This window comes from Buteo buteo, chromosome 4 (genome assembly GCF_964188355.1).
Source record: "Buteo buteo chromosome 4, bButBut1.hap1.1, whole genome shotgun sequence".
NCBI classification, from domain to species: Eukaryota; Metazoa; Chordata; class Aves; order Accipitriformes; family Accipitridae; genus Buteo; species Buteo buteo.
In genome coordinates, this window is record NC_134174.1 from 41,166,070 (window position 1) to 41,186,325 (window position 20,256).

The 20,256-nt window shown below is 40.0% G+C and overlaps 1 protein-coding gene across 1 annotated transcript in view; it reads left to right on the forward strand.

The window, feature by feature from the left end:
• Positions 1-13,240, forward strand: part of ZCCHC24 (zinc finger CCHC-type containing 24) — a 121,598-nt gene extending 108,358 nt beyond the window's left edge. The window contains exon 4 of the mRNA XM_075025634.1: positions 6,537-13,240. Within this exon, the coding sequence (XP_074881735.1) occupies positions 6,537-6,650 (114 nt within the window). The 3' untranslated portion in view covers positions 6,651-13,240. The remainder of the gene's footprint in view (positions 1-6,536) is intronic.
• The last annotated feature ends 7,016 nt before the right edge of the window (positions 13,241-20,256 follow it).

The window sequence follows — 20,256 nt, forward strand, 5'->3', positions numbered from 1 at the left end:
AGTGAAATAAATGATTGCTACTTCCAAACAATCTTGTCAATATTTCTTCTCCCCAATGTGTTGGAATTCATCATCTCCTTTTCTTACTCCTTGCCACCTAACAGATAAAAAGGTATCTTGAACTTTATAAAAAAAAATTAACAGTCATTTTATCAGCAGATGAAAATCACTGTTGGTTCCTCATGGTATCCTTATGTGAAGTTACAAGACCCTCCAAAACTACAAAAATTACTTAACTGCAAACAACTCAGACCATGTCTAAACAGAGTCAGGCACCATATTTCCCTGGTGAGGGCATTATATAAAAAGTCTCCATTCACAACAGTATATACAGCATGAAAACTCATAGCAGGTCAAATCAACCTCCGCTGTTCCACATCTGATCCTAGGCAGTAGAGGACACTTACAGGAAGGTGTGGATATAGACAAGACACAGCAACCACCTCTGAGCTTACTTTGCCATCCTCTGGCATGGCCAAGTATCTCTGCATTCCTCCAGTTTCTCACCAAATAGATCAACCTCTGTAGAGTCTATTCAATAGCTGAAATACAACCACATGGGCCGCGAAGCCTTGCTACATCACCCTGAATATTGGAGATCAGGATGCTTTTGTCCAATTTAGGAGAAAAAAATTGAAATCCTTATTTCAGGATTTCTTTATATTCATTGCAGTGAATTAGGAGTTTACTCAATTGCCAGGCTTGCCCTTTTCTCCAGTCCTCGTCTCCATCTCTGTATTTCATCTTCCCTAGTTGCTTTCCTCTATCTATGGACTTTTCAGTCCTGTAGGGCTTGTTCACATCGTCTCACAAGGGATGGTTTGTGCCTGAGTACTCCCATGTAACTGGCTCAGGCAATAATATTAGAGTACTGAAGATGATAATCTGTGCTCTGGATAGCTCGGGGGTAGCCATTCAAGCACATATGCTGGGTCTGTGAATGGCTTGTGCAGCTATGCTCAAATCTTGATTTCCTATGCATACCTTTTGTTAGTGGGTCCCTGGAGAGGAGAGCAGCCACACTTCCCTGCCACCTGCTCTTTGTTCCTGGAGGCTTGTTTCACTCCAGGAAACGATCCTGTGCCAATTCCCCACAAGGAATGTCTCCATTCAGGCCTGTGCTCTTACTCCACATACACTATCTGTGAGAATGAGCTTTTAATCTCTCTGGGGCAGGAAAAGTCTTCTCAGCAATTTTACAGCTGTGTATATACTTCAGAGTGCTCTATAAATACAGCTCTAAATCTCTGTGTTTAAGAGAGATGGTGGAGCATGTATTACAAGAAGTAATATAAGAGCCTGATAACAAGGCTGCTGCCATTCATTCCCCAACTCATCCACAGAGCAGGGAATCTGGCAGCTCTTGCACCTGAGCTGCAAAACTGCTCCTCATCCCAAGGAAGCTCTGCATGCATTTTTGTTTTCATGACTGAATTGTGCCACTCTTTTTTGCCATTGTGCTGTTCCTCCTTTTGCGTTTCCACCATGTCTCTCAAGTGGTAAACCTCCCCGTGAGAGTGCTTACAGGAATTCACAGGACATGGGGCAAAAATTGGAGGCCTGTTGATCTCAAGGCTTATTGAGGCATAGAAGACCAAAGAACTACCCTGACAAAGCTGCTCTATGGCTATTCCAAAAGTAGTTTCCTGGGTAGTTATTTTAGCTACTCTAAACATAAAGAGACATCTCAGATGGGACTTAAACCTACCTCTTATTCTTCCAAGGAATTTGGATTTTGTAGTTCTTTATGCTCCTTCTTACCCTGCTCTAGCAATGGACCCAGTCCTTATAGCCATTCACTGGCATTCTTGGCACTATAACAGCCCGGATGCCAAGCTTTGAATTCTTGTTTTCTTCCCCTGCCCGCTATAGCGGCAACATCTGCGCCTGTGGTTGCTTCCTGGCTGGCCTCTTATCAAGGCTTCTTCTCTGACTTTGTGGCTAACTCCAGTGCTGTTTGTGATGACAGCTGTTGCACTGGTGCAGAACCAGCCATCTGGTGACCGACTTGTCCTCTTGGACACTATTTTCTTCCAGCTGTCAGGAATTTACTGTTGGACTGGAAATAATTTGGTATGTAAATACATTCTTCATGATATCCAAGCTATTATTTCCATGGGCAATGCAGTGGTCCCATAATTCCCATACCTGGGTGCATCCACAGCCACCTTTCTTCTCTCAGTATGGGGAGGGATGGATCTGATCACTCAAGCCCAATAAACTTTTCAACCGGTTCAGGTCTACAGGTATGATCTTTTGACTCTTTAGATTTAATAAACCCTCCCCAGCATGCCCATACTTGTGTGCTCCAGCAGTGAGAATACAGATCACCCCAGACTTCTGCTTCTCTGAACTCTAAAAAGTTTCACCATTTAGCTCACATGGTTATCATTCATTCCTAGCTGGCCTGTCCCAGAGGCATGCTGCTGACAGAGGCTGCTTGCTCTCTCTGAGCATCGTGCCTCTAATCTGCAGCCTTCTCATCACTGTCTCTCAGATCTACAGCAACAGTTGAGGGCCTCATTAATGTCCCTGTTGCCCCGAGAGAAAAAAAGCAAAGGGTCTGTTGCTCAAGAATGCACATTGCATTTCATCCTTTTTCCCCAGTGCATAATTTTTTATTGGACTAAAAATTTACAAATTCATGATAGTATGTGTGTCTTGAGGGAAGCATAGCTAGCTATGGCTCCTTAAGACTGTTAACCTAACAATTATCCTGCCAGCTATAGTTACAGAATCTGTTCCTATTCACATATCTAATCTGCCATTTAATCATCTCATTTGCTCCATTAAGATTTGAAGTAATAAGTCCAGAAAATTATAAGTGTTTCACATTTGAATTTTGATGCAATCCTTTCTCCATCAGTGGTGCAATCAAGCTGTTCCATTCTACAGCAAAAAAAAAAAATATTCAGTCTTCTAAATACAAACATAAGCAGCCACATTATTCCATTCTGCTTCTTAGTGGAAGCAATTTTCCTCAAGGATGTCTTAGTAATGCTTTCTCTGATATCTAACACTTCATAAGGGTGAGCTTTTTGTTTTGAGGGTTTGGGGTTTTTAACTGACTTGTGGGGAATGCAGAGTTCATGCAGTACATGTAGACTGGGACAGCAATAGTTCACAATCAAAAGTTAATGCTCAGGACAGGAATTGCTATATAAATTTAAATTTATTTCAGCTTCATTCCCCTGAGGCAACAGCTTTAGCCACTGCTAAATGCTTTCCTGGTGTAGCTGCAAAAGATTATTTCCACCCGGCAACTACCAGGAGAAAATTAAAGAAAGACGCACAAAAATTAAGAATGTAAGAGTGCCCACCCCTGTAGTTTTCACTGAAAATGGGGACTACCAGATCCTGGATGCTTGCATTTGAAAAAAAAGACAGTGAAAATTGAAGTATTATATTTAAACTCTCCATTTAATAGAAAAAAGCATACCTTTCCCAGAGAAACATAGCAGGATTTTTTGTTGTTTTACAAGCTCCATTTCACCTCTTTCTAAGGAAAGGAATTATTTTTTCAGCCAAATAGCCTGTCCCCTTCTCCACACTCTCTCCAAATGCATAGCTGAGTTTTCATGCTACCATCCTCTCAGCAGCAGCACAGGACTCTTGCAGCCTCCTCAGCTATTTGGATCTTCTGCATAATTCAGGCAATCCCCGAAACTAATACACAGTGTGCAGCAGCCCGACCCTGCCGCACCCCTCTTGAGCCAGCATCTTCTCCTTCCCCTCTGCTTCCACCATGCCAAAGCTGGTGAGAATTGTCCAAGGATTGCCTGTGCCAAGAAAATCCAACCTTGACGGACACACATCTCTTTGGCTGTCTAACATCCCACCCTTTTAGCATGGTGTAAGAAAGGTCGCAAGGATGTAAGATTATTAAAGTCCTCCGCAATTAATAACAGTCAAATAGCAGCAGGACAAGAACAGTTGCTTCTCAGGGTGTTCGAAGGGGGTTTTTTGCCTTACAAGAAACCCATGAAGAGAAAACAGCAAATGGAGATAAGCTGGGACTTTTTATGCAAAAGTTGGACTGAAGTGGTTTTGGGACACAAACCACACAAGCACACTACCAGTTTTGAAGCCTCAGCCCTCCACTGCCTCACCAGAAACATAGTCCAAGCTCTGCTCTGCACCACTCCTTCCAGCTGGCCCTTGGCAACCTGCTTTCCTGCGTTCGTAACCCCTCTCTCCCCAGCCTCTGTGTCGTAACATGCTGGTAACAATAACATTTCTGAAATCAAAATGCTTTGCAGGCCAAAAAGCTGAGCTCCATCAACACAGGGGGAAAGCAAACCACGGAGAGCTATTGTTTCTGAAAACTGTCCAAAAACTCTTGGCGCTTCAAGGCATTCCCAATGTCCTTTGCACTATTTCCAGGAAAAGTTATTCCCAAGGCCTTGCGTATTAAAAAAAATCTGGCTTATATCAATAAACATGATAACTGCTGTATTTTTTCTCTTAATCAGAGCACAGCTAGCATGTAGAAGCAATCAGAGCTGAGTCGAATAGCCTGTTTTAAGTGTAGCATTTCAAAACTCTCAAATTTGCTGTTGAGGAGCATAAATTAACTCTTAGGACTCCTGAACCTGAGCATCATGTTTGACTACATTTATGTAATGCAAATTCTTGAAGAAAATTTGTGGGAAGGTGTTGGTGGAATAAGCGATAGAAAAGACAGAAGGGCAGTTTTTCTGACCAAATAAACTTATTCAACTTGTCTGTGTTGTGGCAGAAGCACTGCCTGCACCCATGGTTTGGTTGCAAGCTTAGAAACAGGATTGCTGGTTCTGATCTCAAATCCTAACATACTGACTTCCAACAAGTCATTCAAAGCTCAGTGGGGCTGCAGGGGGAGGTTAAATGATGTAGAGGAGATGAGGTGTCCATCTACTTTCCTTATCCTCTATCTGATACAGGGAATCCAATTTGCAATTAAATTGTAAATGAAGTTAGACTCAAAGACACATAATATGTGGGCCAGGACAGACAAAACTTCAGGCAATATCTGGGTAAGAACATTGAATTGGTAACAAACCATTGGCAATTACTGCTGAATTACTCCCATATATTGTTTTTACTAGCCGTGCAATATAGTAAGTGTTGCACTTATAATCCAATACAACCAAGCAAGAATTTGTAGACATCCCTTGTTCAGGATAATAGAATATATTTTGTCTCATTTTAGCTATTCAGAGAGCTGAGAAACCCTTCTATTATCTGGATTATGAGCTGTTCTTGCTGTGTTACATAGCCAAAAAAAGAAAGCTTTGAATGTCTCTGTTATTCCTATCCACCAGGTCTCAAGTGGGTGGCTTTGGAATGAAGAACTTATAAATGAAAACTTAGATGATCAGATGTACTTTAAGATTTTACAGATAAAGGAAAGTCTTTAGGATTTAGGAAAGGCATGAAAAGATAAATGGCCATAACTTTGTAATTTATATTTATCCACCCCCTGCTCCAAGAATCACATTTTGAAGAGAAAAGCAAGAATCTAGTATCCCTGAGAGAAGCTTATGGCTTGTTTTCAGGTTTCACACCACATGCTGTCTCTACCACAGTCCCATAGAACAACCAACTGCTGTCTTCATGAGAAGGCACTGTGCGATGAAATAGTCTTTCAGGTAGATTTCACAAAAACAGAAATTATAGGTTAGGAAATTTTGTATGTTTTTTCAAACAAATGGTGCACTTTATGCTGTTCTACCTCACATCTCTAGCACCTCTCTGCCTAGTAGACTTTCCAAACACTTAACCTTACTGCAATATTTAACGTGGGTATTTTATTTTCAGAATGATTGTGAAACCCTTTACATGTCATGGAAAATTAAAGAACAAAGATCTACTAAAAGCAAAGCAGTTTCATTCCCTTGTTTAGCCAAATATACTTCCAATCCAATGATTTCACAAATTTTATTAAAAATACATAGTCAATATATTACAGGTCAAAGGGTTGCATTGTGAGGTAGGGTGGTTTGGTTTGGTGGGTGTTTTTTTTTTTTAGTTAATAGCTTTGCAGCTGCTCTACTTCAAAAATTTCAGCCTCAGAAATATGGGACTGAGTATTGGGAAAACCTCATTTAGCTATGTAATATCTCTGTGTGGTTAAGACAGTTTTCTTGTAGCAGCTAATCCTAACATTGGTAAACCCTGCTGGTGTTGCCGGGTAATGGGACTCCCATGCTTGAGGTGTTAATGCCTTTGGGACATCTCAGTTACTGGAGCCAAGAGAACAAACTCTTCTGTGTTACTGCTTTTATAAATATAGTCCCCAATTAAGTCTTTTAGTAATTTGTCTACAACAAAGTTAGCACCACCATTATGAAGAAGAATGACATTAAGTATTGAGGCCACTCTGAACCAATGCAGAGCTCAAAAAAAAAGTTTCATCCCTTCAGGACAGAAATACAGTACCTTTATAATTACTAGGAGAAAGCTCAGTTAAGCATAAAAGTAGGCTTCACATGCATAATAAAGAGTAACAGTGACAAAACCTTGGATCTAATCTGATTTCCTTCCCTTCACTGTAGAGACCCCTGGAAAAGCCGGATGGCCTGGATGTTTCAGATCAGAGCAAAGAACATCCCCAGCATCTGTGTGAGAAGTGCAAAGTTTTGGGCTACTACTGCCGCCGTGTGCAATAAACCTTCAAAGTGGCCTCTTCCCGTCCCCATCATCCTTAAAGATCCTCTGGCAGCACGCGATCAACAGCAACACAACAAATCAAGATAAAAGCTAAAATAATTGCCAATATTGCCTACCTAATAATATGCCTTACCATTAATAGAATGTAACATTTCTCCTGTGCATGTGCACGCATGCAGCAGGTATTTACAGGACTACGATTTGTATACATACATATATATGTAAATTTATATATATATGTACACACACACACATATAAAGCGTTACTGATAGTGTTCACAACAGAACCACAGTTGCAGGTTCTACCGATTGTTTACACAGACCCTATATCATGGCCAGATGAAATGAAGTACTATTCAATAGGCAAGGTGTAATATTCACAAGGAATATATATGTATGGCTTTTGCAGTGGTTAAGGAACTGTGGGGCCACTAATTGCAAGCACTTGCCCACAACACGAATGTTATTCCTATTATATGACAAGACAAAGGAAGATGAAACAAGCCACAGCATAAAAGAAGGAAAATTATTGTTTTCCCAGTTTTAGAAAGTCTGAGAGTTTTGTGCTGCTGATTTCTTGGACTTTTCCTATATGTTGCCATCGCTTGGGCAGGGCTTAGACAAAATCATTTTTACAAGATGTGGCAAAAAAAGTGAAAAATTGTTTGAGGGTGTGGGTTGGGTAGAAAGGGAATGCCATAATGGGACCCAGAGCATCAGGAAGGATTCCAAGAGTTTTTTGGAGGAGACACAATTGGCTTGCTTGTGTGGCTAACAGATCCTTCTCTTGTCATATAATCCCGCTGAAATGGTCCCTGTATGTGTATGGGTTGTTCATTAGGCCACAAGCACACTAAATTTACTGTGAATAAGGGGGGATAGGAATACTTAAAACTGTCCCCAAAACCCTTAATTGAAAGATTAGCCAAACTTACTATTTATAATAGTTTTAAAGCCACTTTCTGGAAATATTTTTATGTCCTGTTTTCTACTGTACAAATTTGTTATAATATAAAACTTGTCAGCCATAAGGGTGTTTTGAGGCAGGGGAACACTCTATCTAACCTTCCCTTTTTATGTCTTCCTGAAGTACCTACATACCTGAGGAGAAATGTAGGAGTTAATATTTCATTACCCCATTTCAGGTAGAACTTTGTGCAGGGGCATCCTGCTGCAAAGAAGTATCTCATCAGGGACTGGGAAATGTCATGAACTGAAAGTACCTCAAGACAGTATCCTGTTTGTATGTCTACGTAAGAGTACATTGGCAAAAGGACACAACCAGCAATTCACTTGCAGCATTCACTAAAAGTTACAGGGATAATGTTTGTTTAGGGTTTTTTTAATCAACAATTTCAATTTTTATGAAGCTTCCTTTAGAGAGATTGATTTGTATGAGTGATACTTAGTGGAAATACTTTAAATCCTAAATAACTTGATGTGAATTAAATTTGTTTTGACGATTCCATAATGTTAAGACAGAGGGGGTTTTATGCCAAGTGATAGCAGGATGTTACCAGTATGTACAGTCAAGCTCTTGTAAAGCAAATTGAAAACTTACAGTAAGCATTTGTATAGGAAACGTGAAGCTCTGCAAATTTGCTCTAGGGTGAAACTTTTGCCATTTCCCTGCTTTACTATAAGCACAGCAAAGTTGTTTCTGCTTATTCTGGTGGTAGTGTCATGTACGTATCTTGCAAACTTCATTATTTATGGGTAGCCCAAGTGACCCAGCCTACTGGTTGGAGCAGCGGATAAACATTGGGACTCCTGGCTTCTGATCACAGCTCTTCCATTAGCTCCCTGATCTGCGGCAAGTTACAAGATCCTTTTGGACCTCAGTTTCCTCCACTGCAAAATGGGGATAATAATACTTCAGTATTCCTACCTCACAAGAGAGTTGTGAGGCTTACTTAATATCTATAAGTGTTTTGACATCACTGGATGAAAAGTACTATGTAATGCTAAAATAGTATTAACTAAATTAACCACTTCGAAACTAGTTTTGCCCAGTTGGCAATTCCATTGACTAAAAGAGCTGAAAATAATGTTACTGAAAGTTAACACTAATAACAGTTCAGTTGCCTCAGTGAAGATATGCAGTTTTAGTATTTTCAAACAGAAACACACTTTGCACAGACTCAGAAATTAGCTTAGAGACAAATTCTCTAAACAAAGATACTAAACTGCCCATACAAATAAGAATAAGAAAATACACAGGCAGATCTAGGGGTAGATTTTCAAAGTTTGACCTCTAGTATTAATCTCCGTAGTTTGTTTCAAGCACAAGTAATTTTAAAAGAGCTGCATACTAAACCAGATCTATTTTTTCCTCTTGAGCACTTAATAGTACCTGAACAAAAAAAAAAAAAAAAAAAAAAGGAAGAAAGTCACCTTGATGCTTCACATCCAGCTAAAGGACATGTAGAAAAAAAACCCTTAGATGAAGAGAAAGGGAAATGTTTTTTTTTTTCCCTGAAACTAAGATGTTGCTATCAACCATTTTTTTCTGCATTGAAATAATATTCCATCTTATGATAACCACTAGATCAGTAAAATAGCACATCCTTTGATATAGCTACATCAATATACAGCACACCACCAGGTTCTGAACAAAGGCCAGCTAAAAGATAACATTATATGCAATTGTTGCTATTTTCACGGCAGTCCCCTGTTAAAAATTGTTTATCCAGATTCAATGCTGCATGGCAATGCCTTTAGCTTATGAGTTTTTAGGTTGTACTGAAAATACCCATGATCAACTTTAATACAGTTGATGTCTATAGGTGTAGAATAATAATTCTTAAGAGCATACTTATGAGAGTTTAATATTTATATCATTGATATTTTCCAAAGCAGCAGACATATAAAGGTATTCAAGTAATATTTAGCATATTTGAAAAAGAGGAGGAGAACATATTCTCCCCGCACTCATGCTGGGGAAAAGCAGATGGAGAACAAAATGCACAGAAAAGCAAGAAGCAACACTGCCGTAATTTGTACTGCCTAACTCAAGAGACTGCAAATCCATCCCAGTGCAGGATGTGGATGTGATCAGGCCCTGGGCACCCCAGGGCTGGAAGCAGCCTGCTTGTCTTGCCAACCCTGCCAAAAGTTGGGTGAGGAGGGAGAATGATCCGCAGTCCCTGGGGAGCAGCCACAACCCTCTCTCCCCTGCAGCCGTGGGGCTGAACTCCTGCTTCGCTTCTCCCAAGCTGTGTGGGGGCATCCCCTTCTTTTCTGCCCTTGGTGCGCAGGGCTGAAACCTCGTTTCCCTAACGAGGTGGTGCCTGGGGAAGATGACAGCACCACGCTTGCACAAGGGGAGTGTTCCTCTGTCCCTCCCTGTACGAGGTTTGCTCATAGGAGCCGACCCTGGGCATTTACTCCATTGTCATCTGTATATATTTTGTGGGTTGCTGGAAAAATACATCCACATAAGTAATGTACAACAGCTTGTGACCATTGGCTTTTAGTTAATGGCACAGGAGGGAAATTTCTGAATTTTTATTTAAAAAAGAAGAAAAAAAGATTGATTACAAAATGTAGACTTCTTCTCTTTTTTCCCCACCAAAGGTAATTCACCTGTAGACCTAACTAACTCTTTCCAAATTGGAAAAACCTTAAAAACTCAGATTTTTGACTGGAAAGAGGATGAGTTGATTTACCTCTTAGATTTTTCTGATTTCTTTCTGATGTTCTCTTTAACCAGCTCTGTGTTTAGAACATCAGCTAGTAAGCCTTGAATGCATTTTTAGACATTTTATTCTTCCCAGAAGCAAAGCAAGCATCAGTAAGAAGAGTTCTAAATCAATACAGGCCCCCCTAAATTGAGTATTCTTTAGGGGTGTACCTGAGACAAATTTGGCTCTGTGCATTTATTTGGCAAATTGGATATTTAACTTCAGATGCTTGCTGTTGCCTGTCTACTAATCCAGCCAGTGCACACTTTTTTCACTTTTTTTTCTTTATCCCCCCTTTTGGGATTTTTAAACTTTCATTTATTTCTTTAAAAAAAAAAAACAACTAAACACATTTTGTTTCCTCAGTTGGTCGGAACATTTCACATGGAATTTGTCCTTAGCATTGGAACTGCTCTGGAGAAAAGTATCAGTGATTTGAAATGTGTGGTGTACGTTTTTAGCTGCTTTAACTTGATGCAGCTCCAATGAGGTTGTTACAAATACTTCATTTAATGGCGATGAAGCAAAATCCCTGTAGTTTAAAGAATGGCCCCATTTTAGCCAGTTTCTACTGCTGCTACCACAGACGTAAAATGATGCCACACAAGCAAACTTTGAGGCCTTATTGTCTCAAAGTTGCTTTTTAATTTCAGAAAAATACACAAGAGAATATATTATTTCTGAAAACAGGTGTATTTTGAAGTTCCCCATTATATGGGACTTAGTTTGTAAACTAAAAATGTGAAGTTACCTATGTCCGAGAGAAGCCTTATATCAAGAAGTATTCTCTACATTTTACCTTTCTGTATAACATATTTAGATTATACATGGGTTGCGTACCTGTGATGGTCTAGCAGCTATTCCAAAAATAAAACTACTTAAAAGTTAAGAGCTTTTGGAAATGTCAGACTTCATAGATTAGTTCTTTGTCCTGCAGTCACGCAGAGTTTTGTTTGGGTTTTTTTTTCCTGATATGGATCCTAAGAGTTACCCACTGAACAGCATGCAATAAATCATCAACATGTGTTTTTAAAGTTAAGTGAATTGACATACATTTTCCACTTGCCTTTGCCAACATATTTTGAAATGTGATGAACTATCCCCATACAAAAATCATTCTTTAAGATATCACTCCATTCCTGATTGGGCTCCAACCTGTATCTCTTTCCTATCTGCAAAACCACTGCTGTCCATTCAGTTTGCTGAAGTGCTCAGAGGGCTGTTCGAGATCTTAGATATAGGGATGATGGTTTGTGTTTCTAGGATGAATTTCAAAGGGACAATCGTGTGCAGTTACTAGCTATAGATGATTGATATAAATGTTTACCCCTGTATGAAGTATTTTACAGTTTTACTTGCAGATGTGTATTTATCTTGAGTTATACTTGACATAGAGTTTCTTTCAATTTTTTTTAATACTATGTGTGTATTTTGGAAACCTTTTTAGATGTTAAAATTTTTGAATGGTTACAAATATTTCTTGTAATACTGAATTGTTATCTGGAAACTCTTTGCAGTAACTTTTTTGTATATATTTGAGGGCCTTTTTAAAAAAGTATTGTTTGTTTTGGGGGAAAGTTTTTACAATTTGGAAGCTTTCAGAAGGGCCTTCCTCTCAACTAGGATACTAACGGAGGTAAGAGTTTTCTTAAGTATTTTGCAGAACTAAGGATGTATCCTCAAGAAAATATTTATGGAAGTAATTTACTTTTTTTTTTACAATGCTTTTGTCTGTATAAAGTATGCAACAGAACTACATTAAGAAGGAAATATTGTCTACATAAAATATTATATGAAAGTTGGTACATAATTCTGACAAAAAACCTTGCAATTCTTTAAGCCATATTGTTTTTTGTTATCCTTGGATGAAAATATCAGTATTAAGTAACCAATATATTATTCAAGTGCTTAGACTTATATGAAAATGCTTATACAGTTTATTTATGTGTATTTGGGGAAGGATTGCTAGAAAAAGCTATCACTAGACATATAGCAAGTGAGGAGCAAATAACAGTATACTGTCACTTTATGGCCTTGTGAGAGACACAGAAGATGCTGAAAGCACCCTAGAGACTCAGCTTTCAGAAACTCTGAAGCACAAGCGTTGGGTTTCAAATGGTGGTTCTTTCCTTTCCCATAACCAGAGGGGAAGAGTGTTGGTTGGGACACTGTTTGACAACTTGACTTTCACAACTCTTTGCAGACTGTGAGCTCAGCTATGCAGTATCGGCTACAGCAATAATATCAATCAAAGGATGTAAGAGAAAAGGATTGAAGTAGATTATTGTAGAGGTTTATGTTTATTTTAATTAGAAGTCATAGCAATATAGAATATGCATGTGCACGTATTTGAAGCATTTTTACACTTTACATTTCATGTAGTTTGATTATATTATGAAGGATTGGGTTTTTAGTTTGATATTTTACCATGATAAAATGGGAGGTCTGCCCAACCCTGTACTGGATTCTTGTTTCCTTTAAAAGGTTATTTAGTACAGCACTCACTGCCTTGTGTACTAGTGCTAAAACTAACACTGTATCTTATGAATTTCTTCAGCTTTAAAAAAATTAACCTAATTATTATTACATTTGTTTAGCTGTACCCACTGACCTTGTCAGATTCAGCTGGCTATTGTATAATTTCTTTTTCTGTAACTGTTAATAAAATTGTACAGCTAAAACAAACAAAACCTATGGACAAAGGCCTCAGAGGTACCAGTTCTGCTTCAGCAATCAAGATGACAGCTTGCTCATCTGGTGACTGTGTTGCTAAAGAAACTGTAAAACCTCTGTTGTGGATTGTCCATAAAATGGCATTCCGACATGTGCCTTATTTGCTGGATAGTATACAGCTTTCCTCTAGTATTCTAGCATTTTAATGCTGTATTAAAGTACTGCAAAAAACAGCAAGAGAGTGGTATGGTTTTCTTGAACGTTCCTTCTTTTGAAGTTTTACTACCAGCTGCATTGTGTTCCCAGTTAGGGACTGGCCAGCCACAGCCTGGTGTCTGCAGTGCAAACCTGCCCCAGTATAACCATGACCGAGACCATGTGAAGAAGAGTTTCTGCACTGCAGCCGAGTTCCTGAACTGCAACAAGCCTGGTCACATCCTGTGCGAGAGCGCTTCGCCCAAAGTCTCCTCTGCTGGTGGAACAACTTGGGTTGATGGTGTCAGCTCTTAGCTTTTAACAGCCTGGTATTGTCTAGCATTCTTCTGAAGGAAAAACCTCCTATAATCAGACAAAGTACGTGCCAGAAAACTGCTATAATGAAAAATTACATTCATCATTTTTAGAAGTCATTAAGCTATATCACTTAGAATTGAGGGGCTTGGATCTAATTCATTCTTTGTGAACAGTAGAAGCTGGCAAGAACTAGACCTACTAAATGCTTGTTGCTTATTAGCAATGTTCTTCTCACATCCCCAATCAAAATTCACTGGCAAGCAATTTTTCTATTGAGAATGCCAATACTGTTGTGATTGGAAGTTAAAATAAAGATGTCATGAAAGTAACTTTGGACTTTAGGTATCCTGCCTCTAACATGAGAGATCCCCTTCATTTAAAACAAACAGAAAATTTTTAATAGACACACCAGCACACAGATCTATGCCTGATCACCCCTACAAACATGGTGCATATTTGACACATGGAGTTCTTTACCACTGTGACACCATTTATATCACATAGCAAGCCTGACTTCTGGGAAGATTTGAGCGCTCATTCAGTCTGTGTGAGGGAGAGCAAGAACATGTGCACGTGTGTGTGCATGAGTATGTGCTGGGGAGGGAGGGTGGCCAAGGAATCGTGCAATTCTGAAGCCTTTAAAAAAGTGACTATTTCATCAAATGGTGAAAGACATCCTCCCAGCTGAGCCCCATGGAAAGGAAAAGCACGTATTCAGAGCTAGCTGGTAAATTATTGTTTGAGAAACAAAACATACTGCTCTTCAATATAAAGCTTGCCAATACCACTGTTCCCATAGCAAAACGAGCCACAAAGCCAGACTCAGAACTGAAATACGTCTTTCCACCAGAAGAACCAGGGGCTCCCCAAACGCCAACACCTCAGATTTAGCACTCCACTGAGACCAGAAAAAAACGCTGAGTAGACCAACTGCAAAGTCTTGGCTCCCCATTACATTTTCTATGATTCCTCAAAGAAATAACTTTTACATATTTAAAACAAAAGTAAATTAACACAAACAATATGGCATCAACAAAAATGATCAAACTACTTTCCCCTCATTTTTCACTGCCAAGCGCTTCGCCTTCCTGCTCTACGTAAATGAGATTGAGATACAATGCAACACTCTGCTCATTACAGAAGGGCCAACTAAATCCCGCTTCAGGAAAAATAGGGATTACATATAACATTGGTACTTTGAAATAAAAAGCTGTTTCATTATTCTTCATGGAAAAACAATTTAAGCAGTACACCAAGGTTACTATTTTTAAAGTTAGTCACATCACATCAAAACCCCCATCTCAGATCTTCCCAGTATATTAGCAGGCATACAAACTAGACCTTAAATCCCAACTAAGTAAAACAGTCTGCATGTTACATTTGTGCAATCTTGCTTAGGGCCCCCATACACAGATCATTCACTGCCATATAACACAAGTCAAATAAGTTTAAGAGGCTCCTCCTTTCTCAAGTATCCCTCTGAAGAAGGATGTACACAAAATACATGGGCAAGAGAGGAACCTGAAACACTGAGGGCTGAATGCTGACAGTCAGGTCTTTCCACTAAGAACTAAGAAATCAAGAACTAAAGAAACCTCCTAACTGGAAGAACTTATAAAATCCTTACTCCTGAGAAGCACATAGTACATAGCGATCCTGAAAAAATAGGATACAACATTCAGCTTTGCTTTTCTCTAGTATTCACCTCCTGAACTTAAAGAAATGGATCAGTTGCAAACTCCTGTCTCAGTAACACCAGCTATTGGGCCCACACCTAGTCACCAAGCTCTTTTGTTTTAATTAAGCAATGCAATTGCTCCTCTTCCTCATCCATATCTCAAAAACACTTCAGACAGTAACAAAGCCCAGAAAACTGGGTTTGATACAACCTATCAAAACTGCAAAATGTCCTTCAAACAACGTAGAGAAATACACATCTCAATCCTTTTACAAACTTCAGGAGACATTCTTAGTAACTGAACATGCTGAAAAACACCTACCTCAGTCAGAATTTATTGGGTCTTTTTCCACAGGGCCAAAACTGAAGTTGAGGCAATCGCATTCATGAGGACTTAGAGCATCCCTGATTTGCAACCCCGGGTGAGCAGAGACCGCCAACACTGCTCTGCAAGAGAGCAGAGCACCATCAGCCATTCCTGTTTAAAAGCACTGCCCAGGCATGCAGCTCTGTGGCCGATGAGAAGACCACAGAGGCAGCAGCAACCCTTGGCATTCTTTGGAGACTTTGCTTCTGTGCCATGAACTTAGCTAAATAAAAAGCCTTCTTTTTCAATAAAAGGTAAAAATGGAGCTTGCATGCCCAGCTAACCCAAACAAAACCCACACCTACAGGGAAAGCAAGTCATAGCCAAAAACTTAATGGACGTTTTAAGTGGAGTTAGGTTGAAAGCCAAAGATTTTCTTTCATTTTGTACTCTAGCCTCCTTTTCACCAGCTGAGAACAAAAACTGGAATGCCAGAACACCATAAGAAAGCTTTCTCTTACACAATTTCTGAATGCTTCTAAGCATGATATGGGAAACCTAACTCCAGTCAGCTTTTCCAAAGATTTGCGTACAGTTTTGCAACATAACAAGAAGACACAACTCAGTGGGCTTTCAAAGAGTCACATGTACTTATGCTCCATTTGATTTCAGCCAGCAAAACTCAGAGAAGTAGTAATAATGCAGGAAAATACTGCAGAAGTAGTAGGAAGTAAGAGCTTAAAACTCACTGTTTGCAAATAAAGCAGTGATAAACAGACAAATACCACTGGCATAGAAAAAAAATACCTTTGTCGAGTACCTTTAGGTAGAAGTTCACAGACCTACAGGGCACCTACAGTCCCTAGAAAAGGGCTCCTTGCCCTCTGCCTCTCTTACATTGGCTGCCCGCCCTGATTTCTGTGGGCTCCAGCTGTGCTGGCCAGCTGTGGGGGCATCAACTCCTCCCCAGGTGCAGGTGCTTCCCGTCTGGCTGTGCCTGCCGCAGCGCAAAACCAAACAGCCCCCTTCACCAGCATTACAAGAAGAAAGGGCAGAGGCATCAGTGCCACCAACAGGAATCCTCACGGACAGCTGGGAGGCAAAGGACAGCTCAATTCATGACTAGGAGAGATACATAACTCTCATTTTAATGTTCATAGTAGTTGAAATCTCAGCACGGTTAAGTCTTAGGCAGCTGTAGAAATTTCATCGAGGTACTATACAAAAGTGAGCTTTGCTGGACAGCAACTTGAATAACGCGTGTTGTAATGAACCAATTCAAACTGCTTTCCAACGCACTCTGAAAAAGCTTCTGAATTTCCTAGACAATTTTTGGATACACAGTGGTTGCACATATCAAGTAATACCTTGTTAGCCCAGCTACTTGGTCTAAGGTGTGGTTACTTCTTTGGCCATTTGGCTACCCCATGTGTTTCCATTACTTTAATTAACCTGAGGTAAAAGTGACTGAGTTTAAAGACAACCAGAACCCACTCACACCAACATCTTTCAAGATCTGAAGGAACTGAACCAACTTCATTAAGCTAGTCTTCCGCAGGGAAGTGAACAGCAGTTCACTGATTCAGAGTAGCAAAAGCAAAACTAAACATGAGCAGTGGCTGACAGAGTCCCAGACACTCAGTGAAAGACACCCCAAATGGTCCGTATTCAACAATAGATTTTAAATTAGCTAGTAACAGCCAGGAATAAGCGCATAGTGTTATTTTGGATAATTCAACTCAATGACCATAGTAGTGGTAGGGTTTTTTTAAAAAGAGGCAAATAGAGGATTTGGAAGTAGGGACAGGAAAACAAAGAGAAACCATCATTATATGATATTTATCAGTCTAAAAGGATAAAACAGAAGTAAAAAAAAAAATCAGGAATGATGAAAGGAAAGAAATAGTTTCCTTGTGAAAGGAGACTTTGTGCACTGGGCCTCTGTCTCCTGGAAAAGAGATCACTGAGGGCGGATGTGATAGTGGCCTATAACATAATAAAGGACACAAATAAGGGAGGAAATATTCATTGCTTCTACAATGCTTTCCATCTAGAAGCAGGGAATTTTGGATAGAATTATCTGAGGTAACAAAATTAAAACAAAAAATTCACACAGCAGACTGAAATTCATAGTTATGGAATAGTCTCGCTGTCAAAAGAATAAATGAGATCAAAACCAATTACAAAACCACATTAAAAAAAAAAAATCCTGTAAGGATTATTAACCACGAAGCTGCAGCCCTAGCTCAGGAAGTCCCAAAGCACAGAAGTAGCCAGCAGCCAGAGACGACGCCAACAGAAGGCTGATTGCCTGTGTTTAATATCTTTTCCCTCAGTAAGCTGTTGTAGGAAAGAAGATAGCAGAGTAGGTGCTGGTCTGATTGTTGGGCTGGTCTGAGGGGAGTATTTTTTTTGTGCGACAGTAGGAGCCGTGATATATGAATGTAAACATACTTTTAGCCCTTTCTGTAAGGAAACTCTTGCATGGCACCCATCAGGCACCTGATGGCTGTCAGGGCAGGCTCGGACAGACGTGCCCAGGGAAATACCCATTAGTTCCCCAGCATTCATGCTTTGGAAAAAAACCTTGCAACTCACCTACGCTCATGCTCAGTTGGGCTAATTGGCAGGAAACTAATTGAAACGCCAGTATAATTTGTAGTCTACAACTGAATATTGCACTACTGTAGCTAGTTTGGTATCTTCTTTTTTTAATTCATTGCAGATACTTTTGTTTGAAAAGCTGGTGCTAATTAACTGTGTTTAAAGTTATTTTAAACGCATCCACGCACTGCATTCCTGCTCGCTGGGCCACGCCACCCGCTCTTGCTCTCCAAGTGGCAGGACAGGGTTTAGCCCTTGATTAGTCTCACCATGTGGTTTTCTGGGGTCACAAAGGAATTTACTGAGTCAAGTAAAATTTCTAAGAGGTATTTAAGCACCTCCTAGCACCCCAAAAGTCCAGTAAATGGAGCTCATAAGGGTGAGGTCGTAGGCTTTGGCTGAGCCACGCGCTGTGCCGCAACAAGAGGCAGGCAAGCCATGTTGGACTTCCATGACGGGTTTCGGCCATGCTACCCTCTGCCCTTCTGCCCAGCACCGAGCCACAGCCAAGGACATCTCGAATTAACGTGGAGGTTGGTTAGCCTGCACTCATGTTTCCCATCTACTGATCTTAAATGATGTCTTTAACTCCAGGGGTACAGCTTCACACCCAGACAGCCCCTCATGCTGTTCAGAGTCCTGAGGTGCTCTTGTATGAATAAAAACACACGGGAGCTGTGGGGAAAGCACAAGATGTGCAGAGCTGGATTGAGAAACACTTTACAATTTATCTTTTCTGCCATAAATATCTCTGCCCATCTATCTACAAGGGAAGGAAATGTCAGTCTGAGGCAGCCAGAAATATTCAGACCAAAGGAGTTACATCTGGAGGCTTTTGTGAAATGAATGTAGCCAAGAGAAGAAAGCAGATTTTTTTCCTCCCCGATTTCCTTCCTACGTTGAGCCCTGTGCACCTCCTCGCAAGAATTTAGCACAACGGGAGAAGAAATAGAGGCTCAAATAAGGCTTTACAGTCCCAGGAAAGGTGAAGTTCAGCCTAAGGTATGTGTGATTTCTCCCTCAAGGACTGTACATGTGAAATATAGCTCAGATTTTTATTTTTTTTTAAATGAGAATTTAATATACTTTATAAACCTGATCTTCTCTTCAACACCTTACCAGCAAACGTGGCAGATTTCAAACAGCTTTCTAAATATGAAAAGTAGGGGAAATTTGTCACCTGAGTTCTTTTTGTAAAGGCGGACACTACAGCTGGTAGTGTTTAACTTTACAGTAATGGGCATATAAACCTCATTTTTACTACTGGCAGGTATTCTTGTTTTCTTAAGAGTTAAAAACTGCTTTTCTTTTAACCCAGGTACTGCCTGGTCTCTAGCATGTCACCAATCCTTTTCAAGGATACCTAAGAAAAGAAAAAAAAAAAAAAAAGAAAAAGAAATCTGCTATTAATTCACTCCAAAGCTGTGCCCTGTTCCCCAGGTCGAACAAACAAACAAACAAACAAAAAAATCCCAATAACTAATCTAAAAAACTCAGCTGGTTAAAATCTTTTCTGTGACAGGAATGAGACACCTATGTTTAGATCATAAAGTTGATCAACTTCAGCAGAGGTTCCTTCACGTACAGATTTAGTTTGTAAGTCATTGTGCACGAAATAACTGGAGCTGTAAAATTCAAGTCCCTAGATGCCTCCTACCTCCTCGGTTTCTCTTGCCTCTCTCAACTCCCCCACTACTGCCCGTATTTCACAGTTGTTGGGCTTTTGTGGCCTCTTTATTTCAAGCCTGCTTTGCACCCCTCCTGGTTTTTCAAAAGCAATATTTTGTATTACAATAACATGCTGTCCCTTCCCCACATTTTTAATAGCATTCTCACACACATACCAACCAGCCCCTGCCCACGCCGCCTGTGGCAGAGGCAAATGCCCTGGTGCTCTCCACTGCCAGTGGTACTTTTAAGAAAATTATTTGTTCTACAGTGTTAATTTACTTTTTTTTTTTTTAAAATGAGAAGCATTTATTTAGGAAGCACTGAAAGGACCTTAAGTTTGTTAGAAGGACGTGGAGAAATTAGCTAGGCCAACTACTCAGGCTTCAACCAGTGCTGAACTCTGGCCACCTCTAGATCAGAGGGAAGCCATGGCATGACCACGGCTATTTCACTGCCCTTGCGGGAAGCAAAGCGAG